The sequence below is a fragment of the Schistocerca gregaria genome, chromosome 8, assembly GCF_023897955.1.
Source record: "Schistocerca gregaria isolate iqSchGreg1 chromosome 8, iqSchGreg1.2, whole genome shotgun sequence".
Classification (NCBI taxonomy): Eukaryota; Metazoa; Arthropoda; class Insecta; order Orthoptera; family Acrididae; genus Schistocerca; species Schistocerca gregaria.
In genome coordinates this window covers 243,183,319-243,201,971 of record NC_064927.1, presented here as the reverse complement: position 1 = coordinate 243,201,971, position 18,653 = coordinate 243,183,319, and the positions used below count along the sequence as shown (strand labels likewise).

General features: G+C 45.1%; 1 protein-coding gene across 2 annotated transcripts in view; it reads right to left on the bottom strand.

Moving 5' to 3' along the window:
• LOC126284394 (netrin receptor UNC5C) overlaps positions 1–18,653 on the bottom strand; it is a 1,047,805-nt gene that overhangs the window by 174,425 nt on the left and 854,727 nt on the right. For both annotated transcript variants that reach the window (XM_049983291.1, XM_049983290.1), the window contains 2 exons: positions 11,990–12,428; positions 5,544–5,728 (listed from right to left, as the gene is read on the bottom strand). In XM_049983291.1, the coding sequence (XP_049839248.1) occupies positions 5,544–5,728; positions 11,990–12,428 (624 nt within the window). The remainder of the gene's footprint in view (positions 1–5,543; positions 5,729–11,989; positions 12,429–18,653) is intronic.

Here is an 18,653-nt window from a genome sequence, read left to right as displayed (position 1 = left end):
GCCTTTCCTCACATACTAGAAAACAAAAATGTCTCCCACAAAATTTTGTTCTGCGCAATATCTCCGGCATAAACAGCCTTTAAATATCGGCAATCTGGCAACACTGTAATCACACGTACTGTAACCACCCCTGTCAGCACACAAGGCTAGTGTTGCGCAGGTAGTGCAGTGGAAAGCGTTTTGGGTTAGCACGTAGGAGGTTGAGTATTCAGTTCTGAGTTGAGGCATATTTGTTTTTGACAGTTTCATTTTGCTATATAATGCTGTAGAATACGTTTTTTTAGGCCACTCGTATCTGACATTCACGTAGTACATTACTAGCGAAATCTAATGGTTCTGAACGTGGCAGAATAATGGTACTAATCGATGGACCATTGGGGGAGGGTACACAGAAAACAGGTTTGGAATCTAGTAGATGCAGTGTTGGGAAACAATTCGCGTCCACGACGTGCAAAAGGCTTCTTTAAAAGCTGACCAATGAAAACGATTGTACTTCCATTTCTGTGTTCGTTGTACGTAAGTGCAATTGCTTTGTAGAAAAACGACTGTAAGCGTTGTAAAACGCCAGGTAACGTACCACGCAAACAACATTTAGCAAACAGAAACAAATTCGCCTCGATCCAGAATAAAGCTCTCGACCTCTCACATACTAACCCAAAACGCTATACACTGCACCAATCACACAATTCTACAACAATATGTTGACAGAGGTAGCTGCCATACATGTGATTACAGTTTTGCCAGACTGTCGCTCTTTGACGTCCATTTACTGCCGGAAATATGCGCAAGACGAAATATTGTGACAGTCATTTTTGTATTGTTAGTATGTGAGGGGTCGCGTTGCGAAGTCTGTGTGCACGAATTTTTCTTCACCCTGTACGTGCAGGTAAACAGGTAGATTGTTCTTGTAAGATTTATGGAAGACGTTCGACACTGGACCATATCGTCGGCTACTCAACAAGAGGCGACGATGACCAGAATCTTCGTAGATGTGCGACTGGCTCCAGGAATATTTGTCTAATAGAACTCAGTACGTACACTGGCCGTCAAATGCCCTACGAGACACAGAAAGCAGTAAAAACCAGCGGCCAGATAAATACCGTGTTCCTTACTTCCGTCAAGCATTCGATACAGTTTCCACACTGCCTCCTAATGAACAAAATACGAGCGTGCAGAATATCGGACCGACTGTATGATTGGATTGAAGAGTTTCAACAAGCAGAAAACAGCAGCATGTCATTCGCAACGCTGAGACCATATATATATATATATATATATATATATATATATATATATATATATATATATATATATATGTATATATATATATATATAATTGCATCACCCCGGTTCCCAGAACTCCTGAAGATAGACGTTGACTGTGAATCTTATATCACAGACACAGCCCCTTTGACTGTTCATAGATGTCACTAAACCCGTCCAAAGATGTAAAAAAACAGAGCATGAGCAGCGCCTATTACACAGAGGGGGTCTGAGAGCCGATCGCTTCTAGTCATTCCACCAGGAAGGAGGTACACGGCTCGTGTTGTCTATAGTTCAACCATACCTAGACGGTAATTACCGCTGTTCGATTGAGTCCGCATTGTTACCTTGTGCCAGGAAAGGCTCTCAACAAGGTAAGTGTCCAGGCGTCTCGGAGTGACTAAAGCAATGTTGTTCGGACACGGAGGAGATACACAGGGACAGGACCTGTCGATGACATGCCTCGCTCAGGCCGCCCAAGGGCTACTACTGCAGTGGATGACCGCTAACAAGCATTTCTGACATCTACTCAAGAAATTATTAATCACACTATGTAATTCTCTCTGAGATACTGAATCACTTGATTCACGGATATTATCCTTGAGCTCCTCTATCGTGTGACGATTTGTTGTGTGCAATTTGTCCTTCAGTGCATCCCACAAATAAAAATCGCACAGAGTTAGTTCAGGTCCTCATCGAACACATCGTGAACTGAAGTTAAAATCTTCTGTGTTACTAGGCCACGTCATGTTTCTTATAAAATGATCGACGTTTCGACCCCTCTGCTGGAATCTTCCTCAGGATCTTCTGGTGTCCACTACAGCTAGAACATTGTCAGGGACGAGTGTCGTGTCCTCTTATAAAGGGGGAGTTTCCACGTGTTCGTGCTGGAGAAGTCATAGTATTGGTTAAAATTCATATGTCTACCATTGGTGGGCCATAGTCGTAGGCTAATATTCCCGAGAAGCGGCTGAAATTTCTAAGAATGCATCTAACCTCAATAGAGATGACTGCTATAGGCTTCCGGCATCGTGGCTCCCCGCCATCAAGGAAGTAAATACGCGGCCGCGGTGTGTGAGCAGCATAAACAACGCGCTGCAAGTCACCTCGGGGGACAATAATATTTTGGGTAAACATTCCCCCTCTCTTGCACTGTCAATTTCGAATCTACCCAGTGATGACGCCCAATCAATAATCCTTCTCCAGCGTAAATGTGGAATAGTGCCTTTCTACCAAATGACGATGGGCCGCCAATGGTATCCACAGGAGATTAGCTAACAACGCCCCTTCTTCTACATCAGAGCGGGAATATTAGCCTATGACTATGGCAGACCAATGGTAGCCATATGAATTTTAAAAAAATACTATGACTTCTCCAGCACGAACGCGTGAAAACTCCCCCTTTATAAGAGGACACGACACTCGTCTCCGACAGTGTTCTAGCAATAGTGGACACCAAAGGATCCTGAGAAAGATCCCAGCAGAGGGGTCGAAACGTCGATCATTTTAGAAGAAACGTGACGCTGCCCATAAGCCAGAAGATTTTAACTTCAGTGCAACGGCCACGAAAGCCTGCAGACTTACATCGTGAATTGCGTGCAAAGAAACATTGGCCTTATGACTCCTTGGCGAATTCTGTTGAAAACATGTGAAGCTTCTTTCTCATTCACTCAGCTCATCAAAAAACGTACGCAAAATGTTTTGCACATATCTTTTACTTGTAACTGAGTCATTAAAAAACTGGGCCTATTATTCTGTCATCACTAACTGCGAACCACACCCCTATTTTCTGATTATGTAGGGTTCCTCACGGAGCACAACAGTTCTATCAGCGCTCAAAGATCGAGAGTTATCGGAGTTAACATACTCAATGTAAATGGAACCAAGCCACGTCTGAACACAGAATGAGGAAAGGAGCCATTTCACCGTCATGCAACTTGTTTTAAAACCCATTCGCAGGATCACCACGTCGGAGTTCTTTTACTGCTGATAATTTACAGGGCCTTAGCCCAAGCAGCTTAGCACCTCTTTGTACAGAGGTGCACGATATTTGTGTTTGCTCCGAAAGATGTCTAAGAGACATTTTAGAGGAATTTTCCAGTCTACATCTACATCTACATGGATACTCTGCAAATCACATTTAAGTGCCTGGCAGAGGGTTCATCGAACCATATTCACAATTCTCTATTACTCCAATCTCGTATAGCGCGCGGAAAGAATAAACACCTATATCCTTCCGTAGGAGCTCTGATTTCCCTTATTTTATCGTGGCGATCGTTCCTCCCTATGTAGGTCGGTGTCAACAAAATATTTTCGCATTCGGAGGAGAAAGTTGGTGATTGGAATTTCATGAGAAGATACCGTCGCAACGAAAAATGCCTTTCTTTTAATGATGTCCAGCCTAAATACTGTACCATTTGTGTGACACTCTCTCCCATATTTCGCGATAATACAAAACGTGCTGCCTTTCTTTGAACTTTTTCGATGTTCTCCGTCAGCCCTATCTGGTAAGGATCCCATACCGCGCAGCAGTATCCTAAAAGAGGACGGACAAGTGCAGTGTAGGAAGTCTCCTTAGTAGGCCTGTTACATTTTATAAGTGTCCTGCCAATAAAACTCGGTCTTTGGTTAGCCTCCCCCACAACATTTTCTATGTGTTCCTTCCAATTTAAGTTCTTCGTAATTGAAATACCTAGGTGTTTAGTTGAATTTACGGCTTTTAGATTAGACTGATTTATCGTGTAACCGAAGTTTAACGAGTTCCTTTTAGCACTCATGAGGATGACCTCACACTTTTCGTTATTTAGGGTCAACTGCCTATTTTCGCACCGTTCAGATATCTTTTCTAAATCGTTTTGCAGTTTGTTTTGATCTTCCGGTGACTTTATTAGTTGACAAACGACAACTTCATCTGTAAACAACCGAAGACGGCTGCTCAGATTGTCTCCCAAATCGTTTATCTAGATAAGGAACAGCAAAGGGCCTGTAACACTACCTTGGGGAACGCCGGAAATCACTTCTGCTGCATGCAATGTCATGGAGTCGAGCTTCGGTGAGCACTGTACGTAGGCGTTTACGCTTCTTGTCTTGAACACTTCCCCGTTTCTGAACTGCATCACGACTCGCAACTCGAACACCTGGAAATTTCTTTTCAAATAATCTCCGAACATAACGAGCAGACTCTGTACGCACATACAAATCGTAAATAAACACTCGTTGTGGAATTGAATAACTATCTATTGCCATTGTTGCGTTCGCATACTTGAGATGCCTGTTTTACTCTTCGAATGACACTGGCCGATGAGGCGCATGTGTCTGCAACGGCCTTCAGGCTAAAAGCCACAAAATAAAATGCAGTCTCGCGGGACTCATTCCACCAGCAGGGGCTCCTTCCGCAACCGGCCTGCAATAGCCTGGGCAGGCGGTCATCAAATAAATAGAACTTACTGTATTTTATATGCGTCCCAAAAATGCTCTTCTTCTTGCAGTGTAGCCCAGATAATTTTATTTATTTATGCCAAATTATAGACCTGTTACCCGATGTTTAAAACAGGTCGTACATCTTATAATTTTCAGTTTTCATCTTTTTGCATGTTTCTTTCCTTTTGTTTTATCTACAACATTTACGAAGAATGACACTTTTCAAAATAACAAGTTGTTAAGTTGTTAAGGTTCAAACATAAATAAAATTTTGTTGTTTTTTAAGAAGAGTATAAAAAGAAGATAGGATAGATGAGAGAAATACTTCGGAATAGTTTCTTCGAGCCATTGACCGCCAGTCACACACACACACACACACACACAAATGGTTATTAGTAGAGAAATAATGTTGCTTATCCTATTTATTATTTATCCTATGTATTAACTACTTTAGGTGCCCATCCGTGTACAGTATTTGGTGTTTTCCTGACTAGATTGCCAGCACTTTTGCTTATTTCCTGTCACATCTCAGCTTCCTCCTCCTCTTCTTCCTCATTGTCACTATTTTCGCTGTCACTGTGGGTAACGCTGTCCATCCTCTGGAGATTGCTGTTACGCTGCACATAGGCATGTCTGTAATGTCGTGTCCGCATATAATCTACATGTGTTGTTTTTGAAATACTGTTTGTCATTGAGTTTATTTGTGCCCATTGTTCTTCGTCTCCTATTACTGTGTATATATCTATGTCTGTATGTGTGTAATCTAAGTGTAGTGTATGCCTATTGTTCGCGTATTGCCCGAAGATGAGCTAAAAGGCTTGACATCCCCGATGTAGGTGTAAGGGTGGAGCGCTACTCACAGGCGACGTCGACGGCGGCGGGCTGCGACTTTGCCTGCCCGCGGGAGCTCCAGGCGACGCACTCGCACTTGAGCTTGTCGCGCCCGAAGAACTCCTCCACGTCCTCCCGCGACACGTCCAGCGACGCCTCCACCACGCGCACCCCGGACTGCGGGTCCACGTGCTCCGACTGCCGCGTCGGGTTCCTGCGGGCAGCACACACTTGCTCGTCACTCTGACAGGCTGGTGCTGTCGAAAGGTACTGAGCACTATGGGACTTAACATCTGTGGTCATCAGTCCCCTAGACTTAGAACTACTTAAATCTAACTAACCTAAGGACATCACACACATCCATGCCCGAGGCAGGGTTCGAACCTGCGACCGTAGCAGCAGCGAGGGTCTGGACTGAAGCGCCTAGAGCCGCTCTGGCACAGCGGCCGGCGCTGGTTCTGTCAGGCCACAAGCTTTGTTTAAATTGTGTATACTGTCCAACTTAGAGAAACCTTTTGACAATGTTGACTGGAATACTCTCTTTCAAATTCTAAAGGTGGCAGGGGTAAAATACAGGGAGCGAAAGGCTATTTACAATTTGTACAGAAACCAGATGGCAGTTATAAGAGTCGAGGGACATGAAAGGGAAGCAGCGGTTGGAAAGGGAGTGAGACAGGGTTGTAGTCTCTCCCCGATGTTATTCAATCTGTATATTGAGCAAGCAGTAAAGGAAACAAAAGAAAAATTTGGAGTAGGTATTAAAATCCATGGTGAAGAAATAAAAACTTTGAGGTTCGCCAATGACATTGTAATTCTGTCAGAGACAGCAAAGGACTTGGAAGAGCAGTTGAATGGCATGGATAGTGTCTTGAAAAGAGGATGTAAGATGAACATCAACAAAAGCAAAACGAGGATAATAGAATGTAGTCGAATTAAGTCGGGTGATGCTGAGGGAATTAGATTAGGAAGTGAGACACTTAAAGTAGTAAAGGAGTTTTGCTATTTGGGGAGCAAAATAACTGATGATGGTCGAAGTAGAGAGGATATAAAATGTAGACTGGCAATGGGAAGGAAAGCGTTTCTGAAGAAGAGAAATTTGTTAACATCGAGTATAGATTTAAGTGTCAGGAAGACATTTCTGAAAGTATTTGTATGGAGTGTAGCCATGTATGGAAGTGAAACATGGACGATAAATAGTTTACACAAGAAGACAATAGAAGCTTTCGAAATGTGGTGCTACAGAAGAATGCTGAAGATTAGATGGGTAGATCACATAACTAATGAAGAAGTATTGAATAGGATTGGGGAGAAGAGAAGTTTGTGGCACGACTTAACAAGAAGAAGGGACCGGTTAGTAGGACATGTTCTGAGGCATCAAGGGATCACAAATTTAGCATTGGAGGGCAGCGTGGAGGGTAAAAATCGTAGAGGGAGACCAAGAGATGAATACACTAAGCAGATTCAGAAGGATGTAGGTTGCAGTAAGTACTGGGAGATGAAGAAGCTTGCATAGGATAGAGTAGCATGGAGAGCTGCATCAAACCAGTCTCAGGACTGAAGACAACAACAACTGTCCAAGAAAAACGTGTAATACACTATATGGTGAAAAGTATCTGGACAGCCCTACGAAATGCGGAACTCACCACCAGATGTCACGAGAGGCGAACCAGTAGTATAAAAGGAAGAGGATAGTATGGTGTTGTCAGTAGAGATGATGGGACAGGAGAGCTCGTTGACTTCGTACATGAACCAGCGTTCGATGTCACCCGCGTAATTAATCCATCAGAGACTTTTCAACCTTTGTAGAGCTGCCCAACTCGACCTACGATGATGTGACTGAATTGGAATTGCAACCACACATAAAGACCAGGCAGGTCTCATCTACTGGTGGACAAGGACCGTCGAACACTTGAAACGGTTATTGTGAAAAATAGCATGAAATCATTGGAAGAAGTCACTATTGATTTCCAAAATGCTATAAGCTGTCCATCTTGCACAATGACTGTGGCTAGAGAATGTTGCAGAATGGTCGAGCAGCTCCTTATATGCCATTCGTTTCTGTAGTCAGTGTTAAGCGACACTTGAGGAGGTGCAAAGAACGACGCCTCTAATTAGTGGATGACTGGAAAGGAGTGATTTGGAGTGATGAATCTCGCTATATCCTGCGATAATTCGATGAAAGTATTTGGGTTTACAAATGACTGGCGAATGTTACCTGTTATCATGTATAGTGTGAAATCTTGTGGGACTTAACTACTATGGTCATCAGTCCCTAAGCTTACACACTACTTTAAGTAAAGTGTCCTAAGAACACACACACACACACACACACACCCATGGCTGAGGGAGGACTCGAACCTCCGCCGCTACCAGCCCCACAGTCCATGTCTGCAGCGCCTCAGACCGCTAGGCCAATCCCGCTCGGCTATCGTGTATCGTGTATAGTGGCAACAGTGAAAAACGGAGGAGGTGGTGTTCCGGTTCGCTTTTGTTTTTTGTCCCTAGGGTGTAGTCACCTTATTTCTCTCAAGGAAACGCTAGTTGTGGAACATTTCGAATAAATTTTACAATATTGGGCAGTGTTGTGCAGTGCGTCCTGTCATTCTGAGACAATGGCTTATGGACATTAACAATCCTGAAATGGGCTGGCTTTCCCAGAGTCCCGACACGAACCCAACAGCCCCTCTTGGGATGAGTCAAACCGTCGGTTCGCTGCAGATTTAACGTCCAACATCACTGCGTTCTCTAGTGTCAGCTCTTGAGGAAGAATGGGCTGCCATTCCTCCATAGACACCTCATCAAAATGTCCACAGTAGCGTTCCAGCCGCCGTGAGGGGGATGTGTGGGCACAGCTTACATTAATGTCCATTAATAGATGGCTCTGAGCACTATGGGACTTAACATCGGTGGTCATCAGTCCCCTAGAACTTAGAACTACTTAAACCTAACTAGCCTAAGGACATCACACACATCCATGTCCGAGGCAGGATTCGAACCTGCGACCGTAGCAGTCGCGCGGTCATTAATAGATGATCGAACACTTTTTACCAGATAGTGCATAAATTTAATTATTATGAAGTCTTTTCGGAAGAATCAGTGTCGAGTGCAGACTTGTGTAACTTGGACGATAAGCACTTCAGGACAGAAGAGGACAACGCTACTGAAATGTGGTTCTACACAGCAATACAGAATGTTACATGGGGTGATCGAATAAGGAATGCCGCATAGAACTGGCGAAAAAATAAAATGTTTGTTACAAATTGACTAAAAGAAGGTATCGGATGATAGGATATATCATGACGCTTTATGGACTAGACAATTTGGCAACGGAAGAAAATGTGGCACTAAAAATTGTGGGGAACAAGGCTTGAGTACACGCAGCAAATTGAAATGGATGTAGGTTCCTGTAGTTATGTAGAGATGAATATGCTTGCTCACACTAGCATGGAGAGCAGCAGTCTACGGACTAAAGACCACAAAAATAATATTTCGGTCTCTCCCCAATGCGTTTAATCAGCTACGACAATGACTCTCTCTTATTCGAACTTTCCATTTGCTATTAATTTAGACGGTACAGTCACATTAATACAACAACCACTGCCTATGCTCGACGTCAGCTTGTAACAACCACTCACAGACGGTAGGTAGCGGGGCAGGTATATAAAGCGTGTCGTGGGGACGCGGAAAACAGTGTAGTCGTCGTCGTAATGCGGAAACAGAGCGATTTATAAGGGTATAATCATTGGCTTTCGGACCAAGGTTGAAAGAATTTTGGAAACGAAAAACTTTGTAAACCATTCACAAGCCGCCGTGGTTAAAGTACACCGTGCTTGGCAAAATGATGCTATCCAAAACTGACGACGAGGAAACAGTAGTGCATCACGGGCCATATTTGACAGCGGTGTACTACGGCACCGGAATTGTGTACAGCCATATATAGGTGTAACTGTTGACCAACTAATTGCCCGATGAAGCAAGAGGTTACCAACAGTGTCTCCTCAACGAACATTCAGCGAACGTGACTGCGTTTCAGCCTCCACAGCAATCGCCTGGGCCATGAAACCATTCTGATTACTGCTCGTCAGCGACGAAGGCTGGCATTTGCAAGGCAGTACCGCAACTGGACGTCCACTGAGTGGAGACAGGTGGTCAGTCACATGCGTCACACTTTATGCACCATCGGACATGGTCATGGCGCATATGGCCTTGCAGCAATGATCGGATGGATCTAGGTCCGGAGTGTTAAGGTCTGCAGTGCGCTTTCGTGGCATCCCCTGGGTGATCGTGCCATTCTGGAAGGTGCAATGGATCAAGAAAAGCATGTATCCCTCCTTGGGGAACAAGTCCTCAATATTTAGGGGCGGACTTGGTCCCCAAGGATGGATACATGCTTTTCTTGATCCATTCCAGAATGGCGCTATCACCCAGGGGATGCTCTACCAGCAGGGCAATGCAAGATGTCACACAGCTTGCACTGTATCTGAGTGGTTCGAAGGGCACTAGGATAATTTTACCATACTCCTCTGAGCACCAAACGCCCTGGGTTTAAACCCAGCCTGGATATAATCATAGCTCCATAAGCAGTCGCAAACATTTATTCGTGAGGGCACTGACTGTCTTGTCTTGCATCAGGATAAATATGTTAACAGTTACTGTCTGTCTCGTCTTAATTTGGTTTGTGTATGTGTCAACACATGCAATGAACACACCTCCTTCACCCACACATATTTATCAGTTTCTTCCACCTCTGACCATATATATTCCTTCCTCTTTCCTGTGACCATACCCTCCTCCACCTCTCTCTTTCTATCTCCACCTCACCCATTCCCGCCTATCCCTCTTTCCACTCCACCTTCCACCTACCTCACACCTCTCTCTGTCCATTTCCTCCTCCCCTTCCTCTTTCCATCCCCTCCTCTGTCCATCTCAACCTCTCACCAACCATACTCATTGGCACGTGTAATACAGTTCAATAAACTTCCACAACACTCCTGTCATGCAGGGCAGACACCACATAAGGGGCTTGAATATCATTTATTTGCCCGTGACACACATGGTGCCATGCAAAGTAGGTCGATCAAGCAAAGCAATAGTACTCCAACACAGCACACCTATCATCCACGACAGCCTACATTTCGAGGCCCTGCAAAACAGGCAGGCCAACACAGTTCCCGCAGAACATGCCTGTCGTGCAGGGCAGCCTATACGCAACAATTGGTGAAAAACATGTTTTTGTCCGTGTGTCTGTTCCTGTTGCAGCTAGCCTCGTTGGGCCTGATGTTTCTGCACCAAATTTGGTTGAAATCGATCCAAGGTCGGGCCTTTTTTCACATGATATCTTGCGAACCATGGATGAAGGGTATCAGACGGATGCCATATTCCTTCACTTCCAGAAAGCGTTTGACTCGGTGCCCCACTGCAGACTCCTAACTAAGGTACGAGCACATGGGATTGGTTCCCAAATATGTGAGTGGCTCGAAGACTTCTTAAGTAATAGAACCCAGTACGTTGTCCTCAATGGTGAGTGTTTATCGGAGGTGAGGGGTATCATCTGGAGTGCTCCAGGGAAGTGTGGTAGGTCCGCTGTTGTTTTCTATCTATATATATATATGATCTTTTGGATAGGGTGGATAGCAATATGCAACTGTTTGCTGTGATGCTGTGGTGTACGGGAAGGTGACGTCGTTGACTGACTGTACGAGGATACAAGATGACTTGGACAGGATTAGTGATTGGTGTACAGAATGGCAGCTAACTCTAAATATAGACAAATGTAAATTAATGCAGATGAATAGGAAAAAGAATCTCGTAATGTTTGAATACTCCATTAGTAGTGTAGAGCGTGACACAGTCACGTTGATTAAATATCTGGGCGTAACAATGCAGAGCTATATGAAGTGCGACAAGTGGCAGTTGTGGGGAAGGCGGATAGTCGTCTTCGGTTCGTTGGTAGAATTTTGGGAAGATGTGGATCATCTGTAAAGGAGACCGCTTATAAAACACTAATACGACATATTCTTGAGTACTACTCGAGCGTTTGGGATCCCTATCAGGTCGGATTGAGGGAGGACATAGAAGCATTTCAGAGGCGGGCTGCTAGATTTGTTACTGGTAGGTTTAATCATCACGCGAGTGTTACGGAAATGCTTCAGGAACTCGGGTGGAGTCTCTGGAGGAAAGGAGGCGTTCTTTTCCTGAATCGCTACTGAGGAAATTTAGAGAAACAGCATTTGAGGCTGACTGCAGTACAATTTTACTGCCGCCAACTTATATTTCGCGGAAAGACCACAAAGATTAGATAAGAGAGATTAGGGATCGTACAGAGGCATATAGGCATTTTTCCCTCGTTCTGTTTGGGAGTGGAACAGGGAGAGAAGATGCTAGTTGTAGTACGAGGTACCCTCCGCCACGCACCGTATGGTGGATTGCGGAGTATGTATGTAGATGTAGGAGGCTTGTAAGGACGTGGGCCTACCTCCGTGCGCCGTCGGTGCAGCGGAAATGCAGGGTGAGCGCGTTGGCAGCCTTGCAGCTGAGTGTGGCGGCGCGCTGCTTGACGACGAAGGCGGGGGCGGGCTCGGACAGGAAGTAGGGAGTGCCTGCGTCGGCGCCGTCACCGCCGCCCCCGGGGGCGGAGCCGCCGCCCGCCAGCCCGACACCCGGCGCCGGCAGCAGCAGCAGCCCGCCGCCGTCGCGCTCGTCGTCTTCCAGGCCGTCGTCCAGGTCGTCGTCGTCATCGTCGTCGTCGTCGTCGATGTGGTGCTCGTCGGGTCCGGAGGCGGAGGAGGCCCCCGCCGCGCCGGCCGCCGCCGCTGCCGCCAGCACCCCGGCCGTGGCCGCCGCCTCCACGGCTGGGGGACTCGCCGCTACGGCACCGCCCACCGCCGCCGCCGCAGCTGCCGCGCCCTCCGGTTCTGCGGACACAAGTAACACGGCCCCGTAAGGTTCCTTCGAAGCGCTAGGATCAGAAAATTTGTAAGTCAAGAATGTAGCCCTCCGACCCTACCGTTCACATTCTGCGGGGTGCTAATGGGGGACAAACTGCAAGGAAGCGGCTCTTAGATAGGATAAGGAGAGGAAGACGCGAATGAATTCGAAAGTAAAGTTCTATGTACTGACTTGGCAGAAAATCCTTAGAAATTTTGGTCTTATCTCAACGCGATAGGTGGATCATAACAAAATGCCCAGACACTCTGTGACCAAAATGGTACTGAAACAGAGGATGACAGACTAAAGGCCGAAATACTAAATGTCTTTTTCCAAAGCTGTTTCACAGATGAAGCCTGCACTGTAGTTCCTTCTCTAGATTGTCGCACAGATGACAAAATGGTAGATATCGAAATATACGACAGAGGGATAGAAAAACAATTAAAATCGCTCAAAAGAGGAAAGGCCGCTGGACTCGGTGGGATACCAGTTCGATTTTACACAGAGTACGCGAAGGAACTTGCCCCTTTTTACAGCGGTGTACCGTAGGTCTCTAGAAGAGCGTAGCGTTGGAAAGGATTGGAAAAGGGCACAAGTCATCCCCGTTTTCAAGAAGGGACGCCGAACAGATGTGCAGAACTACACACCTATATCTCTAACGTCGATCAGTTGTACAATTTTGGAACACGTATTATGTTCGAGTATAATGACTTTTCTGGAGACTAGAAACCTACTATGTAGGAATCAGAATGGGTTTCGAAAACGACGATCGTGTGAAACCCAGCTCGCGCTACTCGTTCACGAGACTCAGAGGGCCATAGACACGGTGCCGTGTTTCTTGACTTCCGCAAGGCGTTCGATACAGTTCCCCACAGTCGTTTAATGAACAAAGTAAGAGCATATGGACTATCAGACCAATTGTGTGATTGGATTGAAGAGTTCCTAGATAACAGAACGCAGCATGTCATTGTCAATGGAGAGAAGTCTTCTGAAGTAAGAGTGATTTCAGGTGTGCCGTAGGGGAGTGTCGTAGGACCGTTGCTATTCACAATATACATAAATGACCTTGTGGATAATATCGGAAGTTCACTGAGGCTTTTTGCGGATGATGCTGTAGTATATCGAGAGGTTGTAACAATGGAAAATTTTACTGAAATGCAGGAGGATCTGCAACGAATTGACGCATGATGCAGGGAATGGGAACTGAATCTCAATGTAGACAAGTGTAACGTGCTGCGAATATGTAGAAAGAAGGATCCTTTATCATTTAGCTAAAATATAGCAGGTCAGCAACTGGAAGCAGTTAATTCCATAAATTGTCTGGGAGTACGCATTAGGAGTGATTTAAAACGGAATGACCATATCAAATTAATCGTCGGTGAAGCAGAAGCCAGGCTGAGACTCATTGGAAGAATCCTAAGGAAATGAAATCCGAAAACAAAGGAAGTAGGTTACAGTACGCTTGATCGCCCACTGCTTGAATACTGCTCAGCAGTGTGGGATCCGCACCAGATAGGGTTGATAGAAGAGATAGAGAAGATCCAACGGAGAGCAGCGCGCTTCGTTACAGGATCATTTAGTAATCGCGAAAGCGTTACGAAGATTATAGATAAACTCCAGTGGAAGACTCTGCAGGGGAGACGCTCAATAGCTCGGTACGGGCTTTTGTTGAAGTGTCGAGAACATACCTTCTGCTAAGAGTCAAACAGTATGTTGCTCCCTCCTACGTATATCTCGCCAAGAGACCATGAGGATAAAATCAGAGAGATTAGAGCCCCCCCCCCCGAGGCATACCGAAAACCATTCTTTCCACGAACAATACGAGACTGGGATAGAAGGGAGAACCGATAGAGGTACGCAAAGTACCCTCCGCCACACAACGTCAGGTTCCTTGAGGAGTATGGATGTAGATGTAGATGTAGAAGCGGTGTGCGAACCTATGGTCGCAAATGCATAGTATCTATGCTACAGCGTATTTATTAATTTATCAAAGTTGTTCAGTACAATCCGGCGCACGACATGCTGCGATGAAATCACCATTAGACAAGGTGTTCGAAGTGTCCGCCACGGGTCTCTACAGCCCCTTTTCCATCGAAACGAACACAAGCAAACGCCCAACACTGAGCGAACACTGAACACTGAACGCTAGGTGCACGGGGTTGTCTTGAGCACAATACACTCGCAGGTGCTCGCTTGTGATACGCTGATTGTTGGGAGAACCAATAAAACGACGGCGCTGGGTTAGGTGTCATGAACAGAGTGCACTCGCTTTGCCACTGTTTTTTTTTTTTGCCCTCGTTGTATCTGTTCTTGTTTCCTGAAAGTGATTTTTGTGGTGATGGAGCGTAACCCCCCCCCCCCCCCCCCCCCCAAAAAAAACCTACAATGAACACCTGATTTTATAATCAAACTGACCTCTCTGATGACGGCCTTGGCATGTTACAGGATTGAGACCGTTGCGGTTGGCTCATGAGAGATCGTTGGTGGGCAGCAACAACACTATCTTCCCTATCTCTAACACGTCCCTACACCCTGGCATGAACTGCCGCTGCCAGCATGTTAGTACCGCCTGCAGTCCTGTCTCCCATCCAGACGTTCGTAGAGCTTTTTCCCCAAGAGCTTGCCGTGGCGTTCATTTCTCTCTGCCCTACACCGTTAACATTCAAAGAGTTTTGCCTACTGTATCCCAGATGGTCTACATTAATGGGTGAGCGCATTTATATTTATAGAAAACATAGTACACCCGCATCCTGTGATTTCCTGATAGAAATGCTAATCCTTCCGCAGAGGTAGCAATACAACTTTGGGGGAGGGGGGCGGGTGACGGTCACCATGAAAGCACAGGCGTAGAGGGGCACCACATCTATAAAAAAAAAATAAAGGAAGGTCATGAAATAAAAAATATAGAAAGTAGCTGCTGCAATATATCGCACTTCACTGTAATATACTGATATAGTTCCCAAACTAAATCGACATCGTATAATTTACCCCTATGAATCCCGTAACCTCAGAGTTCTGGGCTCAAACCGATAGTTGGTTTGAATGCCATCGTGTTTTTAAGGTTTGATCCTCCTGGAAGTGGTACGTCGTTTCCTTGCTCAAACCTGTGAGCTGACTTTGCCCAGCTATTCCTACAGAGATGAACAGTTCAATGTGGCTCCGAACCAAGATGCAATCCGACATTTTCCACATTAATAAAGCGTTGTCAAAAGTGAAAGAAATGATTCATGACACATATAATTTCTTTCTTTCTTTTGCTACCGCCTTAATCCCGCATTGTGCGCATGGTCGTTAGGCTTAAGGACGGATTTGACATGGTTAATTGTAAGAGGTGGCCGGATGCCCTTCCTGCCGCCACCCCATCCATACCCCCCCGGCACGGAATTACTGTACTCTAGCTGTCTGCGGCTAGTGTAAATCGTGAAATAGTGTGAATGTGTTTCAAATGTCTGTGAGTCGTGGAACGGAGGTGGACCTAGTAGGATGTGGAAAACCGCCTAAAAACCACATCCGCCGGGAGGGTTGGAACCGGGGCCGGCGTGCCTACACCTGGCTACCCTGGCGGGTTCATGACAAATAGATAGCATAGCTCAGATAATTAACGTTAATTATTTAGTTGGCTAACAGATAGGAAAATTCTGATTAGTGACTTTTGGGAAAACTGAAATATTTTACGATCGTCTACTGCCAGCTATGTAAATGAAGGGTGAAAAATATGAAATCACGGCATATATTGAAATTTCTCTGCTTTCTCTTGATAATAATAGATTACTGATTTATATTAAAATATACTGTAATTGATGCTTTCTAGACAAAAGTTGAAAGCAAAGAATTGAAAAAGAAAAGGTCAAGCGTTTCGTGACATCTCTAAAAGTAAGAAAATAAGTTACAGAAACGTTTGAAGCGCCTCTGAACTATGTTCGAAATCATTTAAGGAAAATTAGGTTGCGATTTAGAATCTAATGTTTAGTGTTTAGCCAGCCGGGGTGGCCGAGCAGTTCTAGGCGCTCCAGTCTGTAACCGCGCGACCGCTGCGGTCGCACGTCCGGATCCTGCCTCGGGCATTGATGTGTGTGATGTCCTTAGTTAGGTTTAAGTAGTCCTAAGTTCTAGGGGACTGATGACCTTAGAAATTAAGTCCCATAGCGCTCAGAGCCATTTGAACCACTTTTTTAGTGTTTAATTGGAATTTTGCAGAGTACTAGATGATATTTGTCTGGTGGAATTTCACTCAGTGATCTCTACCTCGCGAGGTGGCGCAGTGTGTAGCACACACTGGACTCGCATGCGGGAGGACGTCGGTTCAGTACCGCGTCCGCCCATCCTGATTAGGTTTTCCGTGAGTTCCCTATACCACTTCAAGCAATTGGCAGGATGGTTCCTTTGAAAGGGGACGGACGGGTTCATTCCCTAATCCGATGAGACCGGTGACCTCGCCGTTTGGTCTCTTCCACCAGATCAGACAACCAACCTATAGGCTTCTCTGCTGCTGTAAATGATTTTCAAGCATCAAACGTTTCTCTGATCTATTCTATTTTTTTTACTTTTGGACAAATCATTTGACAGAAAATTCGACCGTTTATTTTAATGTTTTTTTTTTCTTTTAAATTCAGCAGTTGAATCCCATAGTGCTCAGAGCCATACGAACCAAGATGAGCTTTCGATTTAGAATTTGATATTTAGTGTTTAACTGGAATTTTGCAGAATACTAGATGATATTTGTCTGGTGGAATTTCACTCCGTGATCTCTACCTCGCGAGGTGGCGCAGTGTGTAGCACACACTGGACTCGCATTCGGGAGGACGTCGGTTCAGTACCGCGTCCGCCCATCCTGATTACGTTTTCCGTGAGTTCCCTATACCGCTTCAAGCAATTGGCAGGATGGTTCCTTTGAAAGGGGACGGACGGGTTCATTCCCTAATCCGATGAGACCGGTGACCTCGCCGTTTGGTCTCTTCCACCAGATCAGACAACCAACCTATAGGCTTCTCTGCTGCTGTAAATGATTTTCAAGCATCAAACGTTTCTCTGATCTATTCTATTTTTTTTACTTTTGGACAAATCATTTGACAGAAAATTCGACCGTTTATTTTAATGTTTTTTTTTTCTTTTAAATTCAGCAGTTGAATCCCATAGTGCTCAGAGCCATACGAACCAAGATGAGCTTTCGATTTAGAATTTGATATTTAGTGTTTAACTGGAATTTTGCAGAATACTAGATGATATTTGTCTGGTGGAATTTCACTCCGTGATCTCTACCTCGCGAGGTGGCGCAGTGTGTAGCACACACTGGACTCGCATTCGGGAGGACGTCGGTTCAGTACCGCGTCCGCCCATCCTGATTACGTTTTCCGTGAGTTCCCTATACCGCTTCAAGCAATTGGCAGGATGGTTCCTTTGAAAGGGGACGGCCGGCTTCATTCCCTAATCCGATGAGACTGATGACCTCGCCGTTTGGTCTCTTCCACCAGATCAAACAACCAACCTATAGGCTTCTCTGCTGCTGTAAATGATTTTCAAGCATCAAACGTTTCTCTGATCTATTCTATTTTTTTACTTTTAGACAAATCATTTGACAGAAAATTCGACCGTTTATATTAATGTTTTTTTTTTTTCTTTTAAATTCAGTAGTTGAATCCCATAGTACTCAGAGCCATATGAACCAAGATGAGGTTTCGATTTAGAATCGAATGTTTAGCGTTTAACTGGAATTTTGCAGAATACTAGATTATATTTGTCTGGTGGAGTTTCACTCAGTGATCTCTACCGAGCGAGGTGGCTCAGTTATTAGCACACTGGACTCGCATTCGGGAGGACGTCGGTTCAGTACCGCGTCCGGCCATCCTGATTTAGGTTTTCCTTGAGTTCCCTATATCGCTTCAAGCAATTGGCAGGATGGTTCCTTTGAAAGGGCACGGCCGGCTTCATTCCCTAATCCGATGAGACTGATGACCTCGCAGTTTGGTCTCTTCCAGCAGATCATGCTGCTGTACATGATTTCGAGCAGCAAACGTTTCTCTGATGTATTCTATTTTTTATTTTTAGACAAATCATTTGACAGAAAATTCGACCGTTTATTTTAATGTTTTTTTTTCTTTTAAATTCAGTAGTTGAATCCCATAGTACTCAGAGCCATATGAACCAAGATGAGGTTTCGGTTTAGAATCGAATGTTTAGCGTTTAACTGGAATTTTGCAGACTACTAGATTATA